We start from the raw sequence: 16,187 nt of genomic DNA, 5'->3' as shown, positions 1-16,187 counted from the left end.
AATTTTATCGACACTTCAAAAAAAAAAAATTCTTAGGAAAATTGAAAATTTCATTTGTCTATAAATAGCTTTAAAAAAGTCAAAATTCTTTGAAAATTTAACTATAAGTATAGGTTAAAAAAAATAGTTTATAAAAATAAAATATTTATAACATACATGGGTATTAGACAATTTCAACGTAAAAACCTAGTATCTGTATATCTGTAATCTGAATCTCAGACGAAAAGACTTTTTGACCGATTACGGTCATATATTTAATCTTTATACTGTAGTTTGTTAATCTATATGGTCACATAAATGGTACACATTTTATCATTATCTTAATATTACGGTTTGCCGTTCAATTATACCTGTACATTAATACATGGGTGCGTTAGTGTGCTTTATATCGTGCAGTGAGTCGTACGCTTTTAAAAATTATCAACTACCTATACCTACATCTGTTAGTGTGCTTTATATATTTTAACTTGTAAATTAAAAAAAAAATTATAACATGCCATTGGAGTTTGTAAAAAGCTAACGGGGAAAAGATCTCCTTGTTCATGGTGGATTTGTTTATAAAAAAGGTAGAGAAGGTAAAGAAAAAATGATATGGAGATGCAACGAAATTAAAAATTGTCCAGGACGAGCACATACAATGCAAGGTATATATTATTTCTTTATGTATTTATTTTTATTTTTCATATTTTGATAATGTTAGACACTTCTGTGTCTGTTAAAAGAACTAAGGAAAAAAATCCAAAATTATTATTAATAATTGATTATAAATATAACTTACTCGAATAGTTATGGTTTTTTTTATAAGTACCTACATATTGTAGACTATTAGTGACCATTTTTAACACTCAATTGTACTTGTAGGAGATATAATAAAATCCATAGATCATAATCATGTAAAAGACGTTGCAAAAATTTAAGCTAAGAAAACTATAAATTTAATAAAAGAATATGCAATAACAACAGTAACAACTACAAGAGCTATACTGGGAGAAACGTCAGCACAGGTAATAAAATATTATTATTTATATTTATATAAATATTAAGCCCCCCAGCGGGCCACAGCACGTAATCAAATCACACCAAATGAAAATGTGTTAACTCTACTAATCACCTATTTCGAAACTACGTGGATCGGAATTTTGGACAGGAGAGGTCGACGTCGACAACCACAATATCCTATCGAAATATGGAATTGTTCAGAACGTCTTCAATCTGATCTGCCGAAAACCATTTATAGTATTGAGGGCTGGCATAATGCATTTTCGGCATTAATAAATTGTAAAAAACCAGTCATATGGAAGTTTATAAGTGCATTGCAAAGAGATGAAAGTTTAACAAAAGTAATAAAAGAACAACTAATTGCTGGGTATGCACCAACTAAAAATAAGAAGTACAAATAGACTCATCCAAAAGATTAATTCAAATATGTACAAATGCAAGTGACATTACAACCGACGAAGTGCTTCGAGGGATTGCGCACAATTTAAAATTTTATAAATAATTAAATTGAATAATATTTTCTACAAATGATATATTTTTATAAACTATAAACTATTTTATTAACCTATATTTATGTGGCTCAATATTAAGAAGCAAATTCAAACTTAACAAAGTATAATATAATAATATTATAGTATATAATATAATATAGTATAAAAAGTTACAAATAGTAAAAAAAAAAAACGTGGTATTATTTTACTTAATATTATATTAATAAGTATAAAATTATATTTTTGTTTTGCGTCAAAATTGACTTGCACCTAAAAGTGGTGGCGTCAAAATTGCATGCGTCGAAATGACGTATGCGTCCAATTGTCGTTCGTCCAAATGGCCGCGTCCATTTGACGCGCGTCAAGATTGCCGCGTCGAAATGACGGGACACCATTGCAGTGGCGTGTGGTCAGGGCCAGGCCAAAAAGGAAGAAATAATAAGTTTATTTAAACATTTATTATATTAAATGACAATGAGTCTTAAATATTAAAATTACAACTATTTATTAATTGTTAATATTGTTATTCGAGTATTCATGAATACAGAATGCAATTTATCAGTTTTCTTCAAAAGAAATTAAATGCATTTTTTTCGTATACGTAATTTCTTTACAGAGATCTCGTATTTTAGATTGCCAGACCCGTATAGTTATTATAAAAATCCAAATGACCTATTGTGGTAGGAGGGGATATCTATGTTTTTATGTGGCAATTGAAAGCGCTGTGTCCAGTTAATATTGTTGATATTTTTAAAAACACGTAATTCCAATATTTTGCTGTTGCATATCGGCAACTTTAATTTTTATCAACAAAATACCTTTTAAATTTTTAACGAACTGATTTTGATTTTACAATGATATATATTTTTTTTATGTCTGTATACAGCATAATTTGTCGAAATAATTCTTCGATTTCAAACTTCAGGGTGGTTTCCGATGGCAAAGTGAATATCCTTGATTTATATATTATATGAAAATAGATTTCTACCTGTTTGTCCTTTATGAATTTCTAAACGGCTAGACCGTTGCGATGAAATTTGGTACAAGGATATATTAGACCTGTGGGCAGAACTGCAAAAATAGGTTTAAATGTGATAGGCCCAACCCCGGTAGGTGCTCAAATAGATATTTTGAGATTTACGATGGAAATTTTTGTTTATTGATAGTTGCTATTAGTTTCAATAATAATAATAATTAGTGCGAAAGAAATTATTATCCCTGAATTTGTTATTTTTTGTTTTCATGGCACGTAATTATTCTATGGCATAAAAAGATTTTATTGAAATTTTGTAATAATAACTCCATTTCTATGCTGTTATGCCTACTAAAAAAATATCGATCGGTATTTCTACCGAATTAGCACAAAATAAAATGACAATACAAGCTTCAGAAACAACCGATCACTGAGATGCAAGATAGGAAACCGACAGACAACTTCATTAGCTTACGTTATAACTTATCATAACTGTTATGACTTATGAGTGATGGAATTTTAAATTTTTACGAAATCGCGTAATAATAACGATTTATCTTCAAACGATTTTTAATATTTGTTATTATTCAAAAAGCATAAGTCGTAGATACTTGAAAATTTCACCAGTTATTTAGATTGGCATTTTCTTTACATAATTAAATTTTCAAAATATTTCACTTATTTTAAGTTTATTTATAAACATCTGAAATATTTATTTTTGTTTAATTTTTTCTTATAAATATCAATAAACTTTTTGTCCGAGTAAAAATATTGGAAAATCTAATACAAAGTTCATCTTGAGTTAGTTTTATAGTGATTCAAAAATTATAAGAATACATAGGCACATTTTTTTTATTAGCGTTTGAAGTTCAATTATTGACACAAAAAACACAAAAAACAAAAAACATTCAATATAAAAGGTATACATACAACAAACGGATGCCATCTATGAACGCAATTTTGAACTTGTAATAAATCGAATTGATACTCGGAACACATACAGGATTATTGCCTTTGGCACATAGAACATAAATCAGAAATAAAACAATTTTTCGTTTTTTTTTGGCACTTAAAACGTTTGAGTCGTTTGACACATTCACTTTTCATATATTATCCTAGGCTGACAAATCATCTTCGTTCAGAATTTTTTTTCGTATACAATGATACCCATTATTGGATTCAAATTTAATACATAAATTAAAGTGACCTACTATACAGTAGAGTGTTACTCACTTAACCACTGTTTTTAAATTTAAATTTTAAATTTTATTTCAGCGCTTACCCAATTTAAAATATCACCTCACGCAACTGGTATAATGATATAATACTTAACATATTACAATTTAAAGGTATACATTTTGTTATCATATTAAAAAGAAATAACGTAAATAAAATTATTTTAAACTTTAAAATCATTGAAATTTGATTAAAATCAAAAATAATTTGTGTTAAACTTCGAAAGAGTAGCAATTAATGCGTTTAAAATTGAATTTCTAAGTATATGGATTCACGGATATTTCTTTTATTTGAGTCAATAAATTTGTATACAAATACAACACTTATAGTCTTACAAAATAATAGGTACAATTATGATGTAAAATTGTCAAGTTTGCATTAATGGATTAATGGGAATGAAAGTTAGCAACTCTTAATTTTATTCTTGCCAATAAGATAATACAATAATTTGAGATACTATAAGACAGCCTATATTATGAAGAAAATGAAGAAACGTTATCATTCTTAATCACTGATTTTGAAGGAACGTAGTATGGTTTTTTTTTGTAGAAAAAAAATCAGCGACTTCTATTGATTCCAATTTAAATATATGGTACTATCCTGGGCGTCATTAAGGATATCAACAATAACAAATAATAAAATAGAGGTTAGAATACTGCATTTTCATTAATGTTAAGAATTTAAGATCTACAAAACCAATTACTTGAAAATGTATAATTTGTCTAAAAAAGAAGGTAGTTTAACTAAAATGGTATCAGAAAATTATGACCTATAAATCGTACTTGCTGGAAAGATGTTAAAAAATAAAGTATAACGACCCAATCGATAAATTATTCTAAATATGTTCAAATATTAATAATCAAACATGTGGATAAAATACTTAATATTAGTGATATTATCGATAATTTTAATTATTGAATGTACCTACGGTAGGTTTCATTGATCGTACCAAAAGTGTGCAAAAGCTATTAATGTTGTTCTCAATAACCAAATTAAGGTAAAAATTATTAATACATTATCATTACATTCATTACATTAATCTGATAATTTAAATGATATGTTATCAGAATTTTCCAAACTCCTACAAATTGTCTTAACTATTCCAGTATCATCTTGCACTGCAGAAAAGTATTTCTCAGCATTAAGGAGGTTGAAGACATTTTTAAGATCAACAATGACATAAAATCGTCTCAATGATATAGCTATTCTTCATGTCCATCGAAACGAAGATGTGGATATTGAAAAAGTCACTAATACTTTTATAAATAAAGCCAAAGTTCGTCAAAACAAATTTGCATTGTAATGTAAAATGTTTTTATTTTAATTGTTTAAGCTTATAATATTATAATATGTGTTAGTGTGTCACTAAAAACTTTTATTTTATTATAATGTACTCGGTATTCATTAAAAATTGTCTTATATTATATTATAAATATGTTTTGTTACCAGTTTGTAGAAAATTTAGTATACGGAGTGAGGGGGAAAAGCTCCTCACAAATACTTATTGACATCAGTGGCATGTACATGATTTTTTTTCGGGTGGGGGGGGGGGGTACAACCCATATTCCTCCCCCCCAATGAGTGCGTCACTGCTGTTTTACATTGGTAAGAGCACCCAATAGCTTTTTGAAAACCTGGCGCCTATGTACCTACCTATCTTTATTTTAATTTGATTATACTATTTATAAATGATTCATATTTTGGTCGTAACAACTAACAAGTATTTATAATATTTATTTTAATTTAATAAATACATTCAATGTTAAAAACAAAATTTATTAAAGTTATATGAATATTTAATTTATTATCAATGTTATATTTGTGACAAAATACAGACGTATGATGAAATGAAACATGTTTTGAAAATTTGAAATTCTACGCAATAATATTATATCGTACACGCATCCAAATGCTATGCGTTCAAATTATTGACAGATTGACGTGCGACTAAAATTATTGCAACAAAATTAGGTATACCTAACCATGGTTTAAGATATCTTAAATTATGCGTATAACTAAGTTACATACGTATTAAACTATGAAAATTTATTTTATGTTTTTTTGGTAATATTATCTTAATGTATAGCAAAAATAAATAAAAATAAGTTTTCTCTTTAAGAACATATATTTTTTCAAAAAAGAAACTTTAATAAATTTTAGTTTCAAAAATTTGTGTAATTTATTTAAAGTTAACCATCGAAAACAGTAGGTAATTTATACAAACTTACCCAGAATCATATAATTTATTTTTAAGATACGAGATGTGTTAAAATACAAAAAATTGCAAGATACCTATGAAAAAGGCAATATAAACAAAAATATTTATAAATTTATTTATCATATGCTTTATCATAATATCATTTAGATATTAAAAACTGCAAATTTATATAGAAGCAAGTTTCTTACATATATATATATATATTATATTATCTAACTTGAATTTGATTTACAATTCACTAATTATTATGATTATTGGATTAAATTGATCTACATTATGTACAATTATTAAATTCATAGCCCTGGTTATCACATTCAGCTTTTTTTCAGAAAATAATGATTAAATTTTTATGATTATCTATGGGCTATAAGCGTTTGGTATTTCATATCATGTTTTCAGTTTATTATAATATTATGTGTAGGTACAATAAATACCCACAATGCAAATATATATTTCTATATTAAGTCAATTAGGTTATATGCAATTTTATCTAATTATAATATAACTGTTAAGTGTTGGTTATTAATTATTATAATTTATAAGTTTATAACACTAACAGTTGCACATACTCATTGATTTAATAAGTATACATTAAACAAATAAAAAATGATTTATTTCCAGATTAACAAGAAACTCCTGTTGATGAAAATGCATTATTTTGTGGGAATTGGTGGTAAGAATAAATGCATATAAACAGTTTTATATGGATTATCTATTAATTTTTAAATTATATTTTAAAAAGTCTCATTATTTTCACGTACGTTTATATTATGTATTGTTGCAAATAAAAACTATTCATTTAATAAGTATAAAACAATATATTATAGTGCATCAAATTATTTATTTTAAATTTAAATAGCTGCAGGTATACATGTATATTATGCATTATTAGGTGGTTTATCTAACTTAAAATTTCCAAGTCATTTTTATAAACACATATTGCTTACATATTTTATGTCATTTTCTTATTCTAACAATTACATTAATCAATTTTGTAATTTATAGTAAGTGAATTTTAAAAAGAAATTAGTATTGTACCATTTGCACCATAATTTATTGGTACGAAGAAAATAATTTATTTTGTATCTCGATTTATTTTAGGGGTTTTAACCTTAAAACAACTTTATTGTTCGTACCCGTGCTTCTTAATAACTCTGTGTTATGGAAACTTATTACAATTATAATACATCTTATTTTATTTTCATTTTAGACATTTATTATTTACTACAATTATTATCGTAAAACTAGAATAAGTAAAATGTATTTCAGGAAAAATAAAATCACTTAAAAAAATAATAACTGTAGTTTTGTGATACTCGGTGGTATTCAATGATACATTTTTATAAAATAAAAATCACTAGGTATCATAATTTATAAATTTATTTAAATATTAGATATAATATTTAATATTATCTAACACAAAAAAACCTCTACAGTCAGTACAAACAGTGATTTTAACGATTTAGTTCGTTCTGTTATTCTTCATATTGAACAAATATTTGTATCTTTTTAAATTATATATTTTTAATTCAGAAAATATTTTAATTTTTAATGTTTTTTTAATGGATTATGGTAAATGTATAAATAATTAGCATGATTGTATAGTTTAATAACAAGGAAATTAAATTCGACACCGAATCAATGTCTTTTTCAAAATTTTGCACTTATTTTTCAAAGAATTTTCTACAAATTTTCAATAAATTATATTATTTTTTAGATGCATTTATTTCAAATGGTTGTCTTGAGAAATATTTTTATTTATAATACATTTTCAATCAAAATTGAAAAAATGTGTAAATTATTTTGTAGTTAAAAATTTATAAAATGCCCATTGTCATAATTTAAGCTTGACAATTTAATACAAAGTTCCTTATTGGTAATTTTTACTTTATACCAAAATCTAAATATAAATAAACATGACTTTTTTTTTAAGTTCATATTTTGACGAAATGGTTACTTAAACGAAGAATCACAATTCGTATTTCTTTTTTATTAGTTAATTTGTTGTCGTTCAAAACTATCATTGATGGGGGCTTATAGTTTTTAACTATAGAACATTTTACTTGCAAAATGTATTATACAGTAATATTAAAAAAAAAAATATTTAGTCTAACTTTAAGCTAATGCTTTGTTACACCACGATCTATTTACACCGTCCAACGCTAAATCAGTATTGACTCAAAAGTTGATAATAATGATATAATGATACATGTAATATAGAATACTTTTATAACAATTTTAATAACAATTCAAATATATAATAATAAAATAATATATTTCTTGGCAGTATAGATTGACAAATCTTTTCTGTTCGTAATTATTTTTTTTAGACAATGATTTATCATTGAATTAAAATTTAACACTTTTATAATAAAAATAAATACGTCACTGTAATAGTGATTTACTCAATATTAAAATACACTTAACACTATACTGTACAGCAGAATGATAATTCACTTTTTCTACTTTTTATTTTTTAATATTATAGTGAATAGTCCTATTATTAAATAAGGATAAATATATTATATATTATTCACGTATGATTTTTATGAAGCTTTTATTTAGAAGCAAATTAAAAGCATTTTAAAATTTAAAATTATAAAATAAACTTTTATGTGTTAAACAATATATTTATTTATGTACACTGTACATAATAATATGCTTATAACTTGAAATTTCATATTGTTCTCAGAATTCATATATTTATTTATACATTTTCTTTTACTTATAAAAATGAAATATATAGACTTTGATGTTTAGATAGCCATGCCCTCTTTAACACAATATGATTAATTTTATAAATAATGAAATTGTCATATACGTAGATTGTTTCTAATATAATATACTAATAAAACAAAACTCTCGTAGTTATAATTTAAGTACTCGTACTTTATTTCTGGTTTGTGAACGATTACTGATGAATCAATTTCCATCTTTTTTTATTCTATACACAATTATTTTTGATACGCCTTGTATAATATGATAGCTTAAACTAAATTTAAAATTATTTAGCTTATAAATAATAACTAGAAAAAAACTTAAATTAAAAATAAATGTTGCTGTGTATTATAAAATTGTTTTGTTAATTTAGTTTTAAATTCTAATTATGTTTATGTATTTCAACAGATATATTCCTTAACTTAATATGTGTATATGCCAGAATGTCAGTATATACTCGTATTATGTTGGTTGTGTAGATTACAAATATTGGAATATTTTGACACCTTGTATTTTATGATATAGATACTATACACATTATACATAACTAGAATATCAAATTATAAAGTTATTACGTAGTTTTAGTTGTTATGTTTAGGGTACAGTGGCGTATCAAAGATTATCTTAGGGGCTCTTAAGTAAATTATTATTAGATAGGTGGCATAACTAGGATTTACAAAGTCCAAGGTAAAAAATGTAGTTTACTCTATTTTTCTTTTTATATAAGCTTGTCTCCAAAAATATTAATTTTTTTATAATTTTTAAAAATTTATTAAACAAGTAAATACTTCTATTGTACCTTGTCAATTAACAAGTAATATAAGTAGATAATATTCAAGACAGACAAAATAGAAAAAAAATTACAAAATAAGATGTAGATAACATAATCATGAATAACTAATAATTGGGTACAAAGGACTGTGATTGTAAACAAAATGCAAATTATTTCTTAACGATTTCAAGATGTAATTAGTTTACTGTGATTAATGAAGTTAAAATTTTACAACAAAATAGTTAAATTAAAGATAATTTTTAAAGTAGCAATTTGTGTGATTTATATTGCGTATATTTTATCAAAGATTAAACATATTTTATGAAGTTGTAGAACATGGAGCATTGAATAAACAAAACAGAATTCTTTTCAGAGTGAAAATATGAGCCAAAATATTCAAATTAATCAGATTACTCTGGTATTACTTTTTATCAGGTATCAGGATATTATTATAATTTTCATCATTTATGTCATCAAAATTAACCAAATAGGTACTTAGTAGATTTTATCTTTTCGTTATAAATTATAATGTTGAGTATTTTATTAATAACATAATTTTATGTTACATTCTACACAATATAATTTAACCATGTACCTACCATTTTTAAAAATAATTTTTAAATAAATAATCACTTATTAATAAAAAACATTTGCATATAATATAACAACAATAATATTTATTGATTTTAATAAAACGGATAGAAGCTCAATTGAACAGATAATAAAAAAAAATTAAATATACAACAGGTTAAATAAAAAAGAAATATCAATTTATAATACAGTAATACTAAAGTTAAAAAGAGTTAAAAAGAAAATAACAAAAATTTTATTAGTAATAAACTATATAGTTAGTGATAAACAGACAATCTAATTATATTAATTATAATAAATTATAATATAACCTATTTGTATATTATTACTATTTTACGTTAGGTATCCATAGTTATTTATTTATTATTTACCTATTAGTTTATTATCTATGGTTTGATCATTTTATGTAAAGTATGATAAATACATAATTTATTTAACTACATTATATAATATTAATTTAGTAAAAGCATCCGGATAAACATAATATAAAGAGTTCATTCTTAGATCTATTTACAAATTGCACTTAAAATTATTATTGTTGAAGAAATTGTATAGATGTTTTTTTTTTATCAGCTATAAGTAATCATATCTTTTGAAATCGAGTATAAAATATATTTCTGTTCGATGTATTATGTATAGTTTAATGTAGAATTATAATACTATACTATATTAAACAATAGACAATATTATAATCATTATTATACCAAATATATTTTTAACATATCGTATAAGAACTTATGTAAAATATTTTCTAGACATTTCCTTTTGTTTATTTTGTGTTTGAAGTGTGAAATGCAAATGACAATACGATATTTAATGGCTTGCACGTAATCACTAATCAGACACAATCTTTGAATAAGTAAGGATGAATTGAGTTGGGGGGGAGGATTAGAAAAAATGATAGGACTATTTTTGACCAACTGCTGATTGGCGAAGTACGATTGCCTGAGTTTTATTTTTTTTGATATGTGATTGCGCACAGTGCCGGAATAACTAAGAACACGTGATTTTTACTACTCAAAAGTCAAAGACATACGATTGCTCGTGAAACTGGATGCTGGATATAAATTTCTTATAACAAAATTCAGTTATATCATAATTTTGTTTAATATTTAAAATCAGATACAAATACCTATACTCAATTGTAAATAATTCAAATAATGAACAAATTATATTTAATTGAATCTTCAATAAACTAAAGACTATGCTAGTTATGCTGTTAGTTAAGCTTATTAATATTTTCTAAAATGGAATTATCAGTTGTCATTAATACTATAGACGTACACTATTTTTGCTGAAATTCCATCTGACGTATTAATTTGTCCGTTATTATGGGATGTATCGAAATGTGTGCTCACTTTTCTAACAAATCGCTTCTCCTTTCCAAACTTATATAATTCCATTTAAAAAAAATAATATAAAATTTTAACACAGTGAAAAAAATACGAAGACACAGCTGAATCACGAACACAATTGATAGTGAATAGGTATAGACTATACTAATATTATAGGCACATCAATACACCATGCGCAATTTAGTTAGGTATATTCGTCATTTATGGGAATTTTCAGTAAGTATAATAATTTGGAACCAATATAAAAAAAAGTAAAAAAGCGGGCAAGTGAGTACCGTTCTGCTGTACATTAGGTGCCGTATGGATCATTATTATATATTATAGGAGTGTTAAATTTGAATCCAATGATAGTTATCATTGTATACGAAAAACGATTCTGAACGAAGATGATTTGTCAGCCTAGGATATAATTTCTAGTGGTTGGTGAAGAAGGTGGTTTATGTTTTAATGGCCTGAATACAACAAAATTTAAGTTCTTTTATAATAATTGTAAGTTAAACTTATGAAAAACCTTGTATTAAATTTTCAACTCTTAGCTACTTATACAAAAATTTTTATGAAATATACCTACAAAATAATTTGCAAATATTCATGGTTTTGACGAATTTTTGTCAATATTTGAACTTCAAATGCTAATAAAAAAAAATTGTGCCTATGTATTCTTATAATTTTTTAATCACTATAATAATAACTTATGAGGAACTATGCATTAAATTTTCAAGTATTTTGATAGGGCCAAAAAGATTTTACCGACACATAAAAAAACAATTTTCAGAAAAATTGAAAATTTCAGTTGTCTATAAATAGCTCAAAAAAAGTCAAAATATTTTGAAAATTAAATCACGTAAAGAAAACGCTAATCTTAATAACTGTTAAAATTTTCAAGTACCTACGACTTATACTTCTTGAATAATAACAAATATTTAAAATCGTTTGAGGATAAATCGTTAACGTTACGCGATTTCGTTAAAATTTAAAATTCAAATGAACTTAAAATTTTTCCTATAATGATGCTTCGAGTTTTCTCTATAGATACTTGAAGGTAAACTTATGGAAAACTTAGTGTTGTATTTTTAATCCTTAGTTATAAACACAAAAAATTTTATGATTTTTCAACTTCAAATAATTTGCAAATATTCATGCTTTTGATGAATTTTCGTCAAAATTTGAACTTTAAATGCTAATAAAAAAAAATTGTGCCTATGTATTCTTATAATTTTTTAATCACTATAAGAATAACATATGAGGGACTTTGTATTAAATTTTCAAGTATTTTGATAGGGCCAAAAAAATTTTATCGACACTTCAAAAATATTTTTTCAGAAAAATTGAAAATTTCAGTTGTCTATAAATAGCTCAAAAAAAGTCAAAATATTTTGAAATTTAAATCACGTAAAGAAAACGCAAATATTAATAACTGGTAAAATTTTCAAGTACCTACGACTTATACTTTTTGAATAATAACAAATATCAAAAATCGTTTGAGGCTAAACTGTTATTTAACGCGGTTTTTGTAAAAATTTAAATTTCAAACACTCATAAAATTTTTTTGTCTGAATCCGGCAGAGTTTTTTTTACAGATATTTGAAGAAAAATGTATGGAGAACCTTGTACCAAATTTTCAAAACTTAGTTATAAAAGAAAAAAATTTTATGATTTTTCAACTTCAAAATTACTTGCAAATTTTTGCGTTTTCGACAGATTTCGTAAAAATTTGAAATAAAAACGCTTATAAAAAAAAATTGTGACTAACGATTTTTAATTTTTTTTAGCTACATTAAAAACAACTCATAAGGAACCTTGTATTAAATTTTCAAAACTTTTTGGTCATCCAAAAATTTTTTATCGACACTTTAAAAAAAATTTCTCAAAAAAATCGAAAATTTCAGTGGTCTATAAATAACTCAAAAAAAGTCAAAATTTTTTGAAAATTTAACTATATACGGATACTACTGACATTAAAATTTCAAGTATTTTCAGTGATTAGTTTTTGAATTACAACCATAAAAAAAAATCGATTTGGTCGAAAACTGGTTTTGCGTAAAAATTGCCGTTTTTCCGTCATTTTTTTTTTGTTTTTCTCGATTTTTTTGAAAACTGTTGGAAAATGTTAACTTTTTACCTCTATAATGCACCAAGGATATTCACTTTTACATCGGAAACCACCCCCATTGTTTGAAATTGGAGCATTATTTCGACTAGTTATGCTGTACACAGGCACAAAAAAAAAAAAAAAAAAAAAAACACACACCATTGTAAAATCAATACATTCATCACTTCGTTCAGAATCTAAAAATATATATATACATTGAAAATTATTAAGTTAGGTTAGGTAAATGTATAAAAAATGATATCCGACTTGTTAAAAATGTCAAGTTTCTACAATTATTCGTTTTGGATTATAAAATTGATAATTGTTTTAAATACAATTTGGTAGCTTATATGATTTATTAATTTGTCATTTTCAGGTTATGCTCCACTTATTCCATTTCTGTCGACGATGGCTAAACAACGTGGCTATTCGTCATTCATTGTTGGTTTCATTTTTGCAGTAATGCCGATTCCAGGGTTGTTAGCTAAATTGACTTTTGGTATGATTACTGATAAATTCAATTGTCGCCGGATGGTATTTGTTTTAAGTGTATTTATAACGTCAATATTGGTGTTTATAATGTTAATTATACCTGATACAAATACCAATGAAGAAATCGATGATGTGGATGCGATTAGGTCACCCTTATTTTGGTTATTTTGGATTACGATTACTTTATTCTCAGCGACGGCTATGGTGAAAAATGTTTTGGAGGATACAATTTGTATGAGTCTATTAGGTAAACTCATTTGTTTAAAATGTTTAAATACATAATCAAGTAATGTATTCAATTTAATATTATATTTAACATAACATGTTACCATATAGGTAATTATAACTAATTAAGTCATGTAAAATAGTATTTAGCTATAGCTATTTGAAGAAAACGTAGTGTTGAATTTTTTTAGCCTTAGATATAATTACAAACAATTTCATGAATTTTCAACCACAAAACTAGTGACAAATTTTTCGCGATTTTAACATATTTCGTAAAAATTAAAACTTTAAACGCTTATAAAAATAATAACTATAATAAGTACAGCTTATAAGAAATCGCATATTAAATTGTCAAGTTTTTTTCAGGTTTTAAAAAAAAAAAATTATCGGCATTTCAAAAAACAAATTCTTAGAAAAATAGCTTTAAAAAGCCAGAATATTTGAAAATTAAATCACGTTTAGATAACGTGTATAATATAAATATTTGGTGAAAGTATTTATAGTGACTCGTTTTTGAGTTATAACTATATAAAAAAAACAATTTTGTCGAAAACTGGTTTTGCTTAAAAATTCCCGTTTTTCCGTCACTTTTTTAAATGTTTTTCCTGATTTTTTTGGAAAATTACTAGAAACTTTTTACTTTTTACCTTGGTAATGCACCGAGGATATTAAATTTGCCACCTAAAACTACCACTGAAGTTTTAAATTAAAGCATTTTTTCGACAAGTTAAGGTGTACACAAATACAAAAACAAAAAAATAAAGAACACATCAATACATTTCTTACATTTCCTTACTCTGTTCAGAATCTAAAATTGTGCATATTAATTTTTAATTATTTTTAAATGGCTGTAATAAAAACTTATGAGAAACTTTGTATTACATTTTCAAACTTGTGGACAGAGCAAAAATGTGTATATTAATATTATTTTAAGTACCTATAAAAAAAAGATAATAATAATCAAAACATGTAAAATATATATTAATAGGTTAGGCTTTAGGTTGGTGAAATAATATTAATTTTGGTATGCAATATTTTTATAAGACCATTGAGTGACTATGAATCTTTAGAAATATGTAATCTAATGGTATAAGCAAATCAATTGATTTGAAACTAATTATTCTAACATGACCATTATAAAATTATAAAAATGTACACGCATTCAAAACATATTTATCGTTATTAATAATTATAAATCAGCCAATATTTTACTTCTTAATCATTAGAGTTAAGTCTACTATGTAAGATTACATGTCTCCCAATGTGCCAATATCCTATGTCGTAGTGGATATTTTTTTAGTTAATAATAGTTATAAAATAATTAAAATGTCATGTCTAAAAAACCCTAGATCTGTTTGCAAGTTAATTCATTTTATAAATTATAAATATATATATGTATTGATTTAATCGAAAAGTGCTTTAGCATAAATAATTCCCAGTTTATTTTATTTTTTTCTCATTCTTAAAACAATTACTAAAAATTATTTAGAATTAAATAGATCAAAATTATTACCAAAAATAAACTTTCTGTATGAGGATAATTGAAAATAGATCTAATTTTGTGTTTTATTTTTAGGTGAAAACAAACATAAATACGGAGAACAAAGATTGTGGGGATCCATTGGTTATAGTTTATTAGCTATTGTTTCTGGTGTATGTGTAGACTGGTATAGCAAAGAACAAGATTACAAAAATTATACACCTTGTTTTGTAATTTCATTGATATGTTTTATTTTGGATATAATTGTGGTGTCAACAATCAAGGCAATTTTTTCAGTCAAATTTTATTTTAATAAATTGCTTATTACGTGTTAATAATCATACATAGTCTTAGTTTACAGGTTGTACAACAAAGCCCATACAACAAAAAGGTGTCATCAGATGTCAAAAAATTACTGACTGAAGTTAGAATTTTAGCCTTTCTCGTTTGGATTGTGTTATTTGGATTTTTTATTTCATTCATATGGAACTTTTTATTCTGGTAAGCAACAAAATTTATATTCATTGTCATTCACAGTTATTTTA

The 16,187-nt window shown here is 24.7% G+C and overlaps 1 protein-coding gene across 1 annotated transcript; it reads left to right on the top strand.

The window, feature by feature from the left end:
• Positions 1 to 6,445: 6,445 nt before the first annotated feature.
• On the top strand, positions 6,446 to 16,137 carry LOC114119713 (uncharacterized). The gene is made up of 3 exons (XM_027981395.2): positions 6,446 to 6,590; positions 13,822 to 14,184; positions 15,739 to 16,137. The coding sequence occupies exons 1-3, from the start codon at positions 6,524 to 6,526 to the stop codon at positions 15,975 to 15,977; spliced, it is 669 nt and encodes a 222-aa protein (XP_027837196.1). The 5' UTR covers positions 6,446 to 6,523; the 3' UTR covers positions 15,978 to 16,137.
• Positions 16,138 to 16,187: the final 50 nt, after the last annotated feature.

Source organism: Aphis gossypii, chromosome 2 (assembly GCF_020184175.1).
Source record: "Aphis gossypii isolate Hap1 chromosome 2, ASM2018417v2, whole genome shotgun sequence".
NCBI classification, from domain to species: domain Eukaryota; kingdom Metazoa; phylum Arthropoda; class Insecta; order Hemiptera; family Aphididae; genus Aphis; species Aphis gossypii.
This window is presented reverse-complemented; position numbering and strand designations above follow the sequence as displayed.

Bases quoted from the DNA above. Each gene is read 5' to 3' on its own strand.
- LOC114119713 (XM_027981395.2), top strand. From the start codon at position 6,524: ATGATTTATTTCCAGATTAACAAGAAACTCCTGTTGATGAAAATGCAT. The intron at 6,591-13,821 runs GTAAGAATAAAT...TGTCATTTTCAG, and splicing joins TTATTTTGTGGGAATTGGTG to GTTATGCTCCACTTATTCCA. The intron at 14,185-15,738 runs GTAAACTCATTT...TTTTATTTTTAG, and splicing joins AATTTGTATGAGTCTATTAG to GTGAAAACAAACATAAATAC.